General features: G+C 40.9%; 1 protein-coding gene across 2 annotated transcripts; it reads left to right on the top strand.

Moving 5' to 3' along the window:
* Window positions 1–389: 389 nt before the first annotated feature.
* cldn19 (claudin 19) lies at window positions 390–9,602 on the top strand. Of its 2 annotated transcripts, none has more exons than XM_048255587.1 (5): window positions 390–1,214; window positions 4,752–4,916; window positions 5,348–5,432; window positions 5,533–5,679; window positions 8,619–9,602. In XM_048255587.1, exons 1-5 carry the CDS (start codon window positions 992–994, stop codon window positions 8,665–8,667), a joined length of 669 nt encoding a protein of 222 aa, XP_048111544.1. In that variant the 5' UTR covers window positions 390–991; the 3' UTR covers window positions 8,668–9,602. The 2 variants fall into 2 exon arrangements, with proteins under 2 accessions (XP_048111544.1, XP_048111545.1); XM_048255588.1 differs by having other exon boundaries at window positions 8,047–9,602.
* Window positions 9,603–16,131: the final 6,529 nt, after the last annotated feature.

Genomic DNA, 16,131 nt, shown 5'->3' with positions numbered 1-16,131 from the left:
ATTCTGGGGACAAGCCTTCCCCTCAGATTGGGTCAACCTTGAAGCATCTGCCCACCGAGTGGAGGGGGAATAGAAGAATCCAAGCAATGGACGTCTTCATGTTTACCCAAAAAAGCACAACACAGATATAATCTTGATCTTGTTCTTATACTTTTTCATCAACAAATTAGAGAATGTAAATGTTGTGTCTCAGAGTATCTAACATTAGAGGGGTTGAGCACCACACTTTAATTTGTCCCTCCAAAGCCCCTCTGACTCCTTTCAAGGGGCGTAGCTTTGCAGCTGGAAGAACCAATCGTAAAACGTCCCCCTCCTTCCCTTGTTTTGTGCATGAAGCTTGTCAAGGCTTTTTTGTCTGCAAAGTTTTTTTCTCTCCTTAACCCCCTCTCTCTCTGTCATTGTACAGCCCCCCGAGCTCAGCCCAGACCTACTGGAGTGTGAGGAGGAGAGCTATGCAGACTGGAGCTCAGCCCAGAGCCAGTGCCTGACGGCAATCGAGGCCACCCACAACCACTTCTCCTCAGCAACCTCTGGGCAACAGGGAAACCTGCGCTAACGGCCACCCCCATCTCAACCCATCCTCTCTAGACTGTAGAGGTCAAGGTGGTCCTCCTGCTAGTGACAGGTCCTGGGGATGATTGCGGACTCCTCCAAATGACAGGGACTGTCGTGGCGACGAGCAACACTGAGAGGAACTGGCTTCTTGTGAAGAGTGAAAGCTTAAGGGAACCAGCCACTGTTCGCTTGTTGACCTTGGGAGCAGAGACAGGCTCAGTGTGTCACCTGGACGTCTGTTGCCTTTAGTGCAACTAGACAAAACAAAGAGTTCTTGACAGAGTAATTGACTGAACCTGAGAAGAGCTTTGGTGGACAATATCAGGTGTCTTTGGAAGAAAGAAAAGAGAAATATTTGAAGGGTGAGTAAAAGGTATCTTCAGCCTGACAGAGTGAGAAAAAAGGCTATAAGTGCTAGGTAGGACAGACAGCTAGAATGGCAAACTCTGGATTTCAGCTCCTGGGCTACTTCTTGGCCCTGGGAGGGTGGATTGGCATCATCTCGACCACGGCGCTACCCCAATGGAAACAGTCGTCCTACGCGGGAGACGCCATCATCATGGCAGTGGGTCTGTACGAGGGCCTCTGGATGTCCTGTGCATCTCAGAGCACAGGACAGGTGCAGTGCAAGATCTTCGACTCCCTTCTATCTCTGGATGGTGAGTTAGAGTGAGACTTGTAGTCAGAGTCTTCACCAATGGCCCAAAGCAGCCACTGCTCCATCTGATAATGTTCATCTTCTGTTATGCTGTGACTATCTAAGTATAATTTGAATAATTACAGCTATCTTTGTGAGACTTATTGGAAATGTTTATCTGGTGTGTTTATGTCATGTTACTTTTATATAATTGAGTAGGTGAAACTAAATCATCTTGGAAGAAGGAGGCTTGTCAAACTTCAGTGTGTTTTGCTTGGTATTATTTGTCTGCATATATTTGAATAGTAGTACAAAAGTAGAGAAAGTAAACACATACACTTTCAGATGGGTTTCATTAGGTGACGTAAACACTAGCCGTAAAAAAATCTTGAGCTGACAGGAATTAATTACATTCCTCCTCCTTTCTCTCCACAAGTGGTAGAAAGATTAATTGAGGCAGCCTGTCAAAGATGGGGAAAACGACTTTTGTGAGTCACTTATGAAATATGAAGCGCCACAGTCAACTGTCATAGTTGCGGTGATATAGATTCAATTAGCTCCTGCTGTCTGTTCTTGTTTATCTGGCATTGTTTACTGTGATTGCCCTTGTGAGTCTGATGCCTCCCGTCTTTGGAAATAGAATGGAGTCTGATTTAATTGAACAAACTGGGCCATGAAAATTGTTTTTGTTTGTGGTCAACTAAATGACATTTATGCCAATGGATCTGTGGTCAGAGACAAAAGATCCCCTGCAATTGATTAGCAGTTTTACACTCACATTTGCAAACATTAGTGTGGTCACATTTTAAAGACAATTCTTTTCCCCCATTGTGTTAATCGCTACAACAGACACAGCATATTGTTATCGTCCAGTGAATGCCACTTGTTGAAGAAAGAAAAGCCCACTGTTTAGACAACGACATTTTCAGTATGCTAAATGCATCTACCCCCCACACAGTATAATCCCTCTTTGTCTCTCTTTGTCACTCTTTGTTGACAGCATATGAAGTCCTTTGAACTGTCCTCATTTTTATGTTACTTCCATACTTCTGCTTTAGGTTCCACAGGTTGGAATTAAATGAATTGCGTTGTGCTTTAAAAGTCAATGACACCCCAAGTTTTCATTAACAAAATGTTGCTACACAGAAAAGTAGGTTGGGTGTCAGCTGGTAGTCACATCAAGTCCAAGTCCAAGTATATATTTTGCCTAAAACACTAAAGAAATTATGCTAGTCTAATGCAGTAGGCCGCTTCATGGAGGCTGGGGATGAATGAGTGATGTTTTTTTGGGACGTGCATAGCTGTGGTGCTGAAGGAACAGTTCTGGGTCCCAACTCTGCTCGGAGGAGCACTCAAAATGGAACAGCAACAGCAGTTCCATCTACATATCTCAGCTAAATGTATGACACAACTGGGGTCTGAGTTACCGAAATACAGAGAGAAAGGAGAAAGAGAGGGAGTGAGACAAATACAGAGAGAGAGTGAGAGAGAAAGAGAGAGACAAACACACAGGGGGAGAGAGAGAGACAAATACACACAGGGGGAGAGAGAGAAAGAGAGAGAGAGAAAGGGAGTGAGACAAATACACACAGGGGAGAGAGAGAGAGAGAGAGAGAGAGAGAGACTGGAGTACCACTCACGGTGGAATCTAACCCTGGGCCCACAAAGGCTGATTTGACTGATTCACTCTCGCCCCTCTCCCCCCCCCCAACCCCCGCGCCATCGTTGCACAGACTGAGGTCATCCGCTGTGATAGTGACAGCAATGTTCTGTGCTTATGTATATACAGGGAGCCCTCCTACAAGCCTGCATTGTTTCTCTGGCTGCTTGCGAGCTCTGATGTCTCTCTCTTGAATAATTGTTATTATGCGTGGTGCCACTGAGGCTTTGTGCTGCTGGGGCAAAGGGGATGTCGCTCAGTAAGGCCACTGTGTCTGATAGCACCAGCTGTGCTGAGGCCTGCCCATACAGTATGGCCTGAGCTCTCTATAAAGAGAACCCAGGCCCAAATGTGTCGTAACATACAAATACCCTTTACTCCTCTACAGAAACCCAGTTCAAAGTAGTGTTAGTTTCAATCCACGTCCAAGTGCATCTTGATAAATGCTTTCAAATATATTGTTTGGCCAATAGAAAGCATTTTTACAGCAATCTAGCCTAGTAATTGAACTGTTTCTATTGGAGTAACTAAGCTATTTAAATGTTGGCAGTGAATTCTGTGACCTTAAAAGATACTATTCACAGATAGCATGTGTAGAGTGAGTGAGAGAGAGAGAGAGAGAGAGAGAGAGAGAGAGAGAGAGAGAGAGAGAGAGAAAGAGAGAGAGAGAGGGGCAATATGACGTGAGAGGATGTTCTCTTATCATCTCACAATAAACAATACGTGTCAAAATCAGAGCCATAAGCAGACCCTTCAGATATGTTGCCATCCTGTCCTACCAGCTCTTTGACAGGGCAACCTTGGCATATGTCAGAGGCCCGTGGGTGGGGTTCCCGTAGGTGGCAACAATGGTCCGTAGGTGGCCACAATGGTCAAAGCACCCAGGGTGTGAGGTGGGTCTCACAAAGAGCATCTCATAGAGCTAGACCAGAAAGTTAAGGGATGAAAGTTCTAGTACAATAAAAAGCATTTTCTTCATCATAAAACTCCCTTTCTTATGAAATGGCTAACAACTCCTGATCAAAAGATGCCTTCTCTGCTCATAAATCAACTTTCTTCAGATCCCCCCACTTTCTTTGAGTTCTCTCAAGTCTCAAGATTGATTGCCTTGACTCCATGAGGGGGCTGTGGAGAACCATGACCTCGTCTTTAATCTTTGAATAGTTACAAAGTAACAATTCAGGTTATTCCACTTAATTTTTAGAAAGCCCTTTGGTTTTGTCTTGGTTTGGAACTCATATTCACAAAAGTGGTGACATGGTTGGTGATATTTGAGTTTTTGGACAAAACACAAAATTATTAACAGCCATGCTGCTTGAACTCTACGAAACATACGTGGTACTTCTTAATGAAAGAGGCGACAGTTAAGCAAAAACAATCCTGCTTTGTGAGAGAAATCACACTAATCTCTTGTGTGAAACATGTAAAAATGTCACTCCTACGGAATTATGCTGCACTGACGTGCATGTGGGTTATTCATGGAATTCAGAATAGTAGGGCTCGCTCTCTCTCTTGCTCATAGAAGAAAAAAAATCATGGCAGACACTGGTCCTTGCTGGCGTCCTCTCGTGTTGGGCTATTATACAATCACACCATTTACAATACCCCCTTTTCTCCATGATGGTTCTAACCACTTCATTTTTGCTACCGAGGAAGAAAACTAGTCGGATATCCTGACAGATTTACGGTCCATACAACATTCAAAGTTCAACAAACAAAATAATCAAATGCAGATGTTTGAGAATCACAGGGAGCTTCGTCAGAAATCAGCTACTGGATCTATCTGGCTTGCCTGCCACTTCCACTGACTGTATCCACCCCAAGCCTCCACCTCAACTGACTGGATGCATGCTTTTCTCTTCCTCCCTCATCTGATAACAACCCCCCCTCCCTTTTTAGTGCACATCCAGACGTGCCGTGCCTTGATGGTCATCTCAGTGTTGATGGGCTTCATTGGCATCATTGTCAGCGTCGTAGGCATGAAGTGCACCAAAGTTGGCGATAACAACCCGCAGACCAAGAGCCGCATCGCTGTCTCTGGAGGAGTTCTCTTCCTGCTGGCCGGTAAGACTCTTTTGAAGCCTTCACTTGTGTGTTTGTTTGGCTGAATAGCACAACAGGAATAAATGCACTACAATTAGGGAATGTCCAAAAATGCCCCTCAAAACACTCCTTTCACTGTTTCATAGACTAGGCATTTTGAGAAATACAGGTACATAGTGGCATTGAATTATTTATGCACTCGGCATGCCTGCTAAAAATGACAAGTAAACAACTAAAACAGGGCAAGAAAACAAAAATGTATATGAATGAGCCCTGAAAGAATCTTGGCATGAGGAACAGGGTTTCTTGATATGACATGAGCTTCTAAAGTGGTTGCAGCTAAAATTCAAACCAATGTGCTTGTTGTCATCTTGGTTAAATGTCACTGCTTAACTGCTTGTTGCAACAAAAGCAGCATGACCCATTAATTCATGTCACTTATTGTTCCCTAGGATTGTGTACACTTGTATCTGTGTCCTGGTATGCTACGCAAGTCTCCTACCACTTCTTTGACCCCAGCACCCCTGTGAATGCCAGGTATGGGCACATATTTGAACAGTTAAAATTCATGCATGCATCAGCTTCAGCTCAACTGAGCTCTGTTTACTCAGACTAACATCCAAACACTGGTTTGCAGGTATGAATTTGGCTCTGCACTTTTTGTGGGGTGGGCAGCAGCCAGCCTGACCATTTTGGGTGGATCCTTCCTCTGCTGTTCCTGTTCCAACGAAGACAGGAGGGGGCAGCAGTACTACCGGCAATCGCAGCCTTCCACAGCCAGGGAGTACGTGTAAAAAAAAACATCATCAACCAAACAAACAAACAAAAAATAAACAGCAAACAAACACAGAGACCAGAGGGCATTTGTGACAGAGCTCCTTCCTCTCTAACCATGATTATATCCCTGTTCCCACTGTCTGACTTCTCTCTTTACACGCATCCTCCAACACATGGAGTGTCTGCATCCTCGCCTCACCCAGGTTTGCACAGTGTATCTGTAGTAGTTAGAGCAAACAGGTCCATAGGGGCGCAGACATACACACACTGTGTGCTATTTTTATTTTAGAGCAATTTTGTTTTTATTATTACGTATTACAAACAAATGGAAGGGAAACAAGTAATTTTGTGAAACTGGTCTGGAATACTATACATTTCCAGGTTATCTTGGCTAAAAGAGTTTTTGTTACATTCTGCATTCAAGGCATAGATATGCTGAATACATTTAAATCTATGTAATATATCTAAATTACTTATTATTAGTGTATGCATTTTATGAATGAGGTGAATATTAATCCATTCAATTATACTATTGGTTTATATAACTAAAAAAGGAAAAATCTTAGATATATAGCACACCAAAACATTATGTCTAACATAAATGAGCAGTCATTTATGTGTCAGATGGATAAATGGGTCAAAGAGAGAGATAAAAAAAACGGTAATCAGAGATCCAGTCTCTGCAGCACCATGTAGGCCTGGGTCGTGTATATGTGAGTTTGTTCTTCCCCAGCCATGGCCAAACAGGGTAAGGCCTGAGGCTGGAGGCTTTTCTCTGTCCACAAATTGCAAATGGAATTGGATGGAGGCCATTCCCCTCTGAGGACGATATAAATTACAATGATGTTGATTTGTGAAATGGGGTTTCACATCTCAAGTGTGGGAATAAAGGTTTGGCTGACACCAGGAGAATTCCAGAGGAGCCGTTAAAAACAGCAAATTTGGTCCCTGGGGTAATATGGTTTGCTTGTGTTATGACAATACCTCTTTTTGAATGTAATTTATAAAGATGAGTTTAGGTGAATTTGTGTGGAAATGTCACTGTACAAGAAAGGTTAAAATTACTGAAAACTAGAAAACAAAACAAAAAAATTGGGAAACTTGTAACTCTAATTCAGTGTGAGGGAACGCCAGATGGAACCCATAGCTTCAGTTTGCAGTAATGCTATTCTTGTATTTGTGACCCCTCATTCAGCTACATCAGCCATCTCTTGACAGCATGATTTAGGATAGCAAAGCACAGCAGTTTCTGACACCGCACAGCACTAACACCGCTAAGTCTGCTAAACTTTCTCTGAATGGGTGCACTGCTAGCTGCACGCAAGCCGCACACAGCTAGGCCTCATCTTTTGAGGAACCTCACAGGAGCAGAGCTGTAAAATGTATAGAAAGTCACCATGTCACATGACTCTGCATTCTCTCTTAATTACATCCAGGCAAAATCTAGTCAATGAACTTTCTCAGAGGGCCACGTTCACACGCAGCAGATGTCAATCTTAGTGTCAGCCAATCTCTACTCCAGTGTCAATCCCAACTAGTGATTTTTGATGGACAGAGGAATGTTGCGTCTCTACACAAACGTGCATTGCAAGAAAAGGTCGATGAAAAATCCAAAGCTGATAGAAGTTGTACAGCAGTTGTGAAGAAGAAGCACAGCAGCAGAAGTTATTAGCACAGCAGTAAGCTAATTGAGTGCATGAATGCTGCATAGTCTGTACCTATTCACTCGTATGATTGCCCAGATCCTTACTACAACCCAATGACACTCACGTGACTTGTGCACTGAAATTTTTTTATACTTTTCAATGCCAAGGTCAACTTTGCTATGTTACTGCTTGTACTCTATGTTGATATATTTCAATGCAATATTTCACTGATTACATATTTTGAATGCATATGTCCAGCATTTGTATGACATATCTGTGATAGACTAGTAAGTTGGAGTAGCAAGAGATACCTCACTGCAACAAATTCCTAACTGATAGCCATCAGTCACAGTGGTTTAAGTATGTTAGGACATGCAATGTATAGCCCAGAAATGGGAGGGGCATTCTGTCTCTCTGCATCCTGCAGTAACATCCTTGAGTGGCGGTAGTAGTAAAAATCTAACTATTCAAAATGTCACAAATGTCATCTGGTGCACCTAACTGCATCCGTGTGAAGCTTCTACTCACTTGCTCCACTAAACAACCTTGACTTCTCAACACAGTTCTTTATCCTTCATCTTTACACTAACATTAACTAGGAACAACATGAAATCAAGAAGGTCTTGTGACATGTCTCTCTCTCCCTTCCCTTTCTTTCTCTCTTTCTGTCTCTCCCCCTCTTCTATTTTATTGGCTGTTCTTCTATCTTCTCCTCTCCTCTAATTCAGGGCTGAATTGTTGAGTGAGACTAGTTTTCCCGACTGACCAACCCCCCCAGCCTTTTTTCGAAGACTGTTCCGAGCTCCACTGTCTGTTTCCATCCCCCTCTGCTCCTCCTTCCTTCACTCAAAACTGGGAGCCTTGTCACTCTGCTATAGAACATTTGTGCTCCCTCTCCCTCCTTGAGATGTGTTTTTTCTGTTTATTTCCGCATGTGATATTTAAGTAAGGTTGGAAAATGTTATCCTGCACCTGTAATAACCTTTCCCACTGAAACCCTGCCTCTGTAAATATGATTTCTTTAGGATATATATCTGTGTAAGCACCCTGTATGACAGGGCATTCTACCTGCATGTGTATACATGACTGGTGAAAAAAAGTGTGTGTTTTGTTTTCTCTTCCTGTTTATGTAAGCCTGTATGATTCAAGTCATGTGATCTTCAGATGAAGCACTATGACTTCTGAGATTAGATGTGACTTTCCTTTCATTTTGGGTTTCTGTGTTTTATTTGTCCAGTTTGTTGGGTTTCTGTTTCAAGTGTACACTCACTTAAACATGTTCTTTTCTTTTAAATTGCAGACCAAATGTTAAAAGTTCTCCACCAGACAAAGGGGAGCAGTACTTATAGTTTGGGAGAGTGAACCACAACGCTGACTCACACACTGTTAGAGACACTCTCTTTAGGCACAAAGGATAAGAGAATTGAGAAAATGTAAGGTGTAGAAATACCATACATGTCTTGTTGTAAAAGCTTAATACATTCTAGAACCACTGTACTGTACAACATTACTTTTTTATGAGTGATGTGCTTGATAAGCAATTCAGTGGTGTATGCAGTGGTTATTTGGTTTAGAACTTTCTAAATATATATCTACATTAATTGGGCTATGTGACAAACGTGCCTTATGAAGACTCATTAGAAATGTAAAGTAAAGTGGCATTTGGGTGCAACTTCTTTCAGGGTAAACAGTGATGAAACAAGCATGCAAATCTGTTACATTATTTTGTTGTATTGTAATTCCCATCAAGTTAAATGGTTATGTTTTGTTTTATTTTTGCTAATTGCCATCACTCAGAACTTGTAAAGCCTATCTGGAGCGCATGTTCTTTTGTGTTGTTAAAAGCAACTATAATCATGTTTTGTTTGTGCATTAAATGTAGAAACACAAAAGATGTGTTGCCTTCAATTTAAGTAGTTTATGGAAGTGCATAGCCAAACACCTGTAAGAATTAGCAGTATTTCAGAAAAGTGAGCCAACTTTTAAAACAAACCCCACTTGGATTACTTTGGATTATTATTACACAGAGTTCCATGGTGCAGATATGATTTGTGTTGATGAATGACAGATACATTCAACATGCATTGAAAGGCACTGTTGACTGAAGAAGCTTTGTCACGTAGTGGGGTCAACTATGTAACGGCCAATTTTGTGGAATGTAATCCCAGATATTTTAGTTGCATACGTCATAGAACATTCTAATATTCACCATTGTGTATCATCTCATATAAACTGTTATCATCTCTGTTTATCTGTTTTGACATAAATAAATACATGAAAATTGTATGTTCTCATATTTTTAATCACTGGGCCTATTTGAAATACAACTACCCAGCAAATAAATAAATCTGTGAGGATGGTAGGCAATTTGACTGCCTGAAGAACCACTATGTGGAAAAATAATAATAGAGCAGACACTCAGAACAACCACAAATATACAATGTCGGAAATCTGTTAGACTTGTTAAACCAGAAAACACCACAATTAAAGTGATTATTTATTGGGATGTAATGATTCTAATGCAACATAAAGCCTAAATTACTGACAACAACTGATGTTTTGTTTGTTTTCTGACATCTTCCTCATGACCACCATATCGAGCACCATATATCGTGGCTGAAATAAGTAGCCTACATTACAGTATTTTTTTTCCCTACTGGCTTGATGGAATACGTGCTGAATGGTATGGGTCGGATATTAACAGGGTTTTGGGCCTACCAACAAACCAAAACAAGCGGTTTGATCAAAATTTCTGGCTAGCCTGGTGTGGCAAGATTCAAATCCTTAGTCTGGTAACACACCATTTGGATTTGATTATGGGGCGCGTCAGCCTAGCCTGAAAGCCAGCCCAAAATTTGAGAATGTCAAATGCCTTAACCACCATCACCGTCTTTTAAAGTTATTGTGCTTTCAATAGCTTGTATAACAGACGCTATAGCGTCATTTTATCACGCTTCTACAGCAGTAGCAAAACTCAAGCACGCTCAGGTGGCATAGATGACTACCTCAATGTTCAACGGTGTTACTCCAGACCGAATTTACTGCCCTGAAATGTTGTGGGCGGAATCAATTCGGGCTATTTTCTTGTTTTTAAAATTTATAAATTTATTTGTGGCAAAGTGTGGCCTACAAATATAAAAATGTTGTTTTCAACACCACCATCAATATGCCCAATGGTACACTTGTACAGGTATTTATAAGGATTTAGCAGGTAGGCTGTTTCAAGCATTTTTGAGAACTTGTAGTAGCCTGACTTGATACCTTTTCAATCTACAATTTGATCTGTTACTTGTTTCTTTACTGGTACATTTATTTTTCATTTCTCACTGGAACACCACACTATTTTCAAATCAGTATTTGAATAAAATGGCATTTGTTTCTTATTGCCACAATAATGTTAATAGGGATAAGAAATAATTGTCAAAGACAATCAACAATCAACGTTGAGACTACTTCAAATGGCTTGGGGAATAAATACCAACAACTGCCACATTATTCATGTGAACTCTTCCAAAGTAACATAATGTGTGATCAGGGAGCTATTACAGTAGAAAAAACAGAGGCGCACTCAAGGGCTTGATACTAATACAATTTGTATTGAGACCGGAGGTTTTAACAATGAGTCTAAGGACAAAAAACCAGGAAACAAACGTTTCAGGATTGGCCCATTATCAATGTCACCATTATGAAATGTGTCACAGGGCGTTCAGGTTTTTTACAGACGTGACGTGTCAATTACCGCAATACTCAATGTCAACACAAAAGACAAATCGTATAAACTACACCAAAACCAAAAAAACAACAATATGTGCAATTAACATTATAAATATATACAGACATAATGTATACATATCTGGATTCAAGACAGCAGTATACACAATAATACAAGATCCACATAAGTGCTTATCGCATCACAAAAAACATGACAGAACCAGTTCTTCATTCATCCCTAAGGGATGGAGAGTTTTCAGGGTAAACATCTAGTAACTTTCTCTTTGTAGTAATCTTTTTTCTAAGTCCCCTAAGTGATCAGGGAGCTAGACAGTCTTTAACCAATTGAAAAAGGGATCTCAGATTCAGCATCTTCATGTAAGCACAGTCTTATTGTCTTGTCTTCAAGTCTTGTCATCAAGCACTACCAGAGATTTGTTGGTTTCCCTAGAAACACCAGCCATAGGATGACAGTGACTCATCATGTCAACAGAAAAAGAGCTCATGTGTGGAGATGATTGATGAATGCAAAACATGCAGTAAGGAGTCTGCAGTCAAGAGACTTGAGACTATGAGGAACTGAAATCTGTGAAGTCATCCTTGCCATCTGTGTGACATAACTTCATACTTACCACAGCATCATCACTTGTGAGTCAAAAGTGTAGCTGTGATATACAGTAGTGTTAGCAAAGACGGAAGGTTACTGTATAGAAGTATGAACGATATATAGCCGGCTCATTGGCTGCTTAGCACTCTGACAAAGAGGCAGGTGCGCTAGGCTCCAATTAAATAAAATCCTCAGGTATAAATAAGGAATCACTGATAGTAAACAGACAAGCATTTTCAAGGACATATAATTCATTGGAAGCATAATCAGCAGGCAAACATATTTTAGCTCTAAGTCATGATCTTCAGCGTCTTGCTGAGCGCTCCTCCAATTGGGGGACAGTAGAGGTTGAGCCAAAGAAGTCCAATAGTCAGGAAAAACACCAGAGCCTGCAGTGGGGTGGTGAAGAGGCTAAACTACAGTATGGAATAGGGAACAGGACTGGGCAAACCAACCTTGAGAGTCAGAGTGGTACAGCAAGCTGAGGAAAAATCAGAACTCCTGGTGTGAGAATAACAGGGAAGGGCCACAAAGACCTATGGTGTCTTAACTGGGCTAATTGGGCTTAATTGGGCTTGGGCTATTTTCCGTGTAATTTTACAGGGGAAATTGAGGAAATGGGACCCATGTTGGTTAAGTCAGGGGAAAGCACTACACCATTGACAATGTCCAGCAAAGGAAAGCAAAAGGTCAGCGTCACCAAACCAAACCTCTGAAAAGATTGCAGAAAAAGCAAGAAACCCGCTGGACGAGCAAGAAACCAGCAAGATTTGTGGTGAAACAGATCCCCACAGCCTGCTCTTAGCGCCAGATCTTCCCAAACAGAGTAAAGCCCTATTCGGACGGGATTAGCTTTACATGGAGACGTGGGGTAAAGCGATTATTGCCAGGGGTTTTAGTAATAAATAATGCAAGGCTACCACAGAGTGATGATTTTGCCTGTTAGCCATTTATATTACAGACGTCCTGTGGCAAAATTACTTTACCCCACGACTCCACGTAAAACGAATCCCGTCCGAATAGGGCTTATGATGTAAGAAAAGAAGAAAGCGCACTGGGCTAGAGTAACATCAAAGGGCCCCACGATGCCCATTCCCAAACACCTGTCTGGTCTAAAACTCATACATACTTTGGAAAGAAAGTTCTTTGAAGACTTTGCAAGTTTTGTTCACTCACAAACTGTATACACATTCTTAAGTCTGTTTACTTGTGATGCATAAGAAACTACTTTTGGTACATATTCCACATTTATTTATTTACTTACATCAACCATGGCATGATGTAGACTATTTATCTGGAAAAAACTGACACAAGGTGTCAAACATCCCTACATTATAACCAACAAATTTGTCAGAAAACCTTAAAAAATGCAAATGCAAAATGAATAATCTATATTAAAAAAATTTCTTAAAGCACACTGAGCCCCAAAGATTAGTCTAGTACAGTGCTAATTGTCGTTCCTAGCCAGCTGGTGTGGAAACCAGCGAGTTAATGTACCATTACTGCTTCAACAAGGTCAGAGGTGGTTCTGTAGGCTGTGACCGCCTTCAGAAATCCCCACATTAGGAATGCAGGACACAGTCTGCTTTCAACGATAAGACTCAAAATAGCAATGGAAAAATAAAGGGGCCTCCTTCAGGCACCTTTTAACTAGACTAATGCACTGTACCTTTTCGTTATACATGGGTGATTTGTTCCAAGATACCAAATCTGCGAATCATACTGAAGTGACATATAGAAATAGATCAAAAATCCCACTTGCTTACTGCAAACTGTTTTCAGGGTCACCCCTTCAGAATTTTATGATCAGCATTCTGGCATTACTGAGGTCACTCTGTCAACACATGATGAATGGGAAACGTTTGCAGTTCAACCACAAATTTTAGATCTTTCTTTTTTTATTACCATTTCATTTACGATGTTTCACAAATTGTGTAGTTAAAACAATTATGTATACAGATATACTGCAATTTTGAATTTGTACTGAGTATGAGTAAATCTCTACTTAAATATGTTAACATGCACATCATTTTTTAATCATTATTATTATTTTGATTGCTTCATAGGATAGTATTCTATGAACAGACTTATTCGTTTAAAAAAAAAAAAAGTCACATAAAATCATATTTTGTAAGGTTATTGACATGTAGTTATGTCCTCTCCTTCAGAGATTCTCAATCTTTTTGGGGCTAGGGCACACCACAAGGTAAAACCAAATGCCAAAGCACACGTATGTTTACTGATTTTAAATTATGTCACATACATTCTTATACTGTACGCTATAACAGAGGTGTTCGTTTGTATGCCCAGATTTTGTCATGGTCATGAACTGAGACCACCTAGGCAAATGCTCACATCATAGTGACTGAGCTTTTTAAATAAGAAACTGTGTCATTTATGCATTTAAAAATAGCCATATAACCTATTTCACAGGCCTTTATAAAACACATTGGGTTCCTCAAGATTCCATGGCACACCTCACCTTGCTTCACGGCACACTGTAAGTGAGAACCACTAAGAGACTATTTCAATATTTCTTGTTTTTACAGCAATGTTTCATTCAACCATATGTCAACCAAACACATTTTTTAGATCTTAGAATCAAGCTATATTAGGATAAAACCAGCAATTTGTCATGTAATGACAGAGCATGAGCAAGACTAAGCATTGTTAGTTGCCTCTTTTAATGTCTTTCACAAGTGACCTGGGGCTGTATTTTGCACACTGGCGCATGGCGTAAAACTCATTTTCCACCCGCGCAAAATGTAATTCGTTATTTTGCACGTTTATTTTTTAAACAATGCGCCCAGGGGTGTAGCAATTAACAACCTAGGGAGGGGCCTGGCGCATTGTCTAAAAATCGTTATTGTACACCTGGTCAGAAGTCTATGGCGAGTTGTTTATGTTATTTTAAGAGCGCATTGTCAACAGTCATATTGGCAGGTGCATCTTCTATCATTCATGAACGCACACCAACGCACGTCCATGCAAAACATTACAAATTACATGATTACAATAGGAAACATAATTAGAATAAAGATATTACGAAATACTGTACATCTCATGATGAGTAGTTATTCACCATCATTTGCAATTTGGTAATGACGGTTAAAAGTGATTAGGGGAGAGGCGAGAGACACGTATGGAGCACAGCTGAAGACGCACTGTCACGAGATATAAGCAACTCCTCTGCAGGATAAATGTTGTTTTATTCAGTCATTTGAGCAATATTAGGGTTGCTTTTAGTGTTAGTGTTGCTTTTTCCAGCCTATGTTTTCGATGGTAACTTTAATTGTCCTTAATTGTTAGTCAATAGTAAAAGTAACTGCATATAACTGTATTGTCGTTGACTGACACCTTGGTGAAGTTAGTTTCACTTTGCCAAGGAGTTCAAATAATAGACGTGTGCAAATGCGTGAAGGCTATGCTAGGTTTTAGTAAAGCATGGTTTAGGAATGACTATTCCATTCCTTCAAATGCGCCGTTGAATGCCAAAATACCGATGCATTTATTTGACATATCGCGCTTTGCGCCGTTAAAGGGAATGACAGATGTCATTCTTATTGGTTTAAATGATGTTACGCCCCAAACACACCAATATGACTGATTAAAAAACCTAGGAACACCTTGTTGCGCCATGCTCTCCACGTTTGATATTGAAACCCCTCCCAATGTGAATGGGACATCCTACTAAATTTGAATAAACTTTTGACGAGTGACGTTGCGCTTTAGAATGTCATGATAGGGCCCCTGGTCTCAAAAACTTGTCGTCATTCCTGGAAATGCACATAGTTAATCAAGCACAAAATGTCTGCATTGCCACAGATCTCCTACTTCATTCCCTCCCTCTAACATCACATAGGATTGGACAGTATACTTCAAAGAGCGGCTGGGCCCAGAGGCGAAACAGGCTTCATCCTATTTGGACCTAACAAGATTTCTGGCTCTTAGAAGGTCTTCAAAGTGCAAATCTACCAATGCTAGTGGGATGGCACATGCACTTCACAAGTGCAGCCATTGTGTGGGTGAAGCTTGTGTCCTCAGGTCAGCTGCCACTGCTGAGGCCTTCTGGTGGGGGAGAGAGTGACCACCAAAGATTCTAGAACAGAGCTCTGTTCTAGAATCTTTGGTGACCACACACATGACAACAGATGCTCTTGTGTCCGATAAGCGACAATAGCCAGATGAGTGTTCCTCTCTAACACTCTACTCGCACCAATTCAAGACGATCTCCAGATCAGTTCTGAGCAAGAGCTTGCTGAGATCAGTGGCTGTATCTAAAAGTAAAAGACAGCTATTTCCCATCCTATGCACAAAGATGTTTTTGTCAGATTTACACTGAACTGTGTAACTGGTCAACTTTGTGATCTAATTTTTAGGCTAAGAGAACATGGGCTCCAACTTCAAATAATCCCCTGAGGCTTGTGTATAGGCGATCTAGCCTATAACCCACTGATGAAGAACTGAATATGCTACAGACTTCTCCTGTTTCAGT

The sequence above is a fragment of the Alosa alosa genome, chromosome 10, assembly GCF_017589495.1.
Source record: "Alosa alosa isolate M-15738 ecotype Scorff River chromosome 10, AALO_Geno_1.1, whole genome shotgun sequence".
In the NCBI taxonomy this organism is placed as follows: Eukaryota; Metazoa; Chordata; class Actinopteri; order Clupeiformes; family Clupeidae; genus Alosa; species Alosa alosa.
This window is presented reverse-complemented; position numbering and strand designations above follow the sequence as displayed.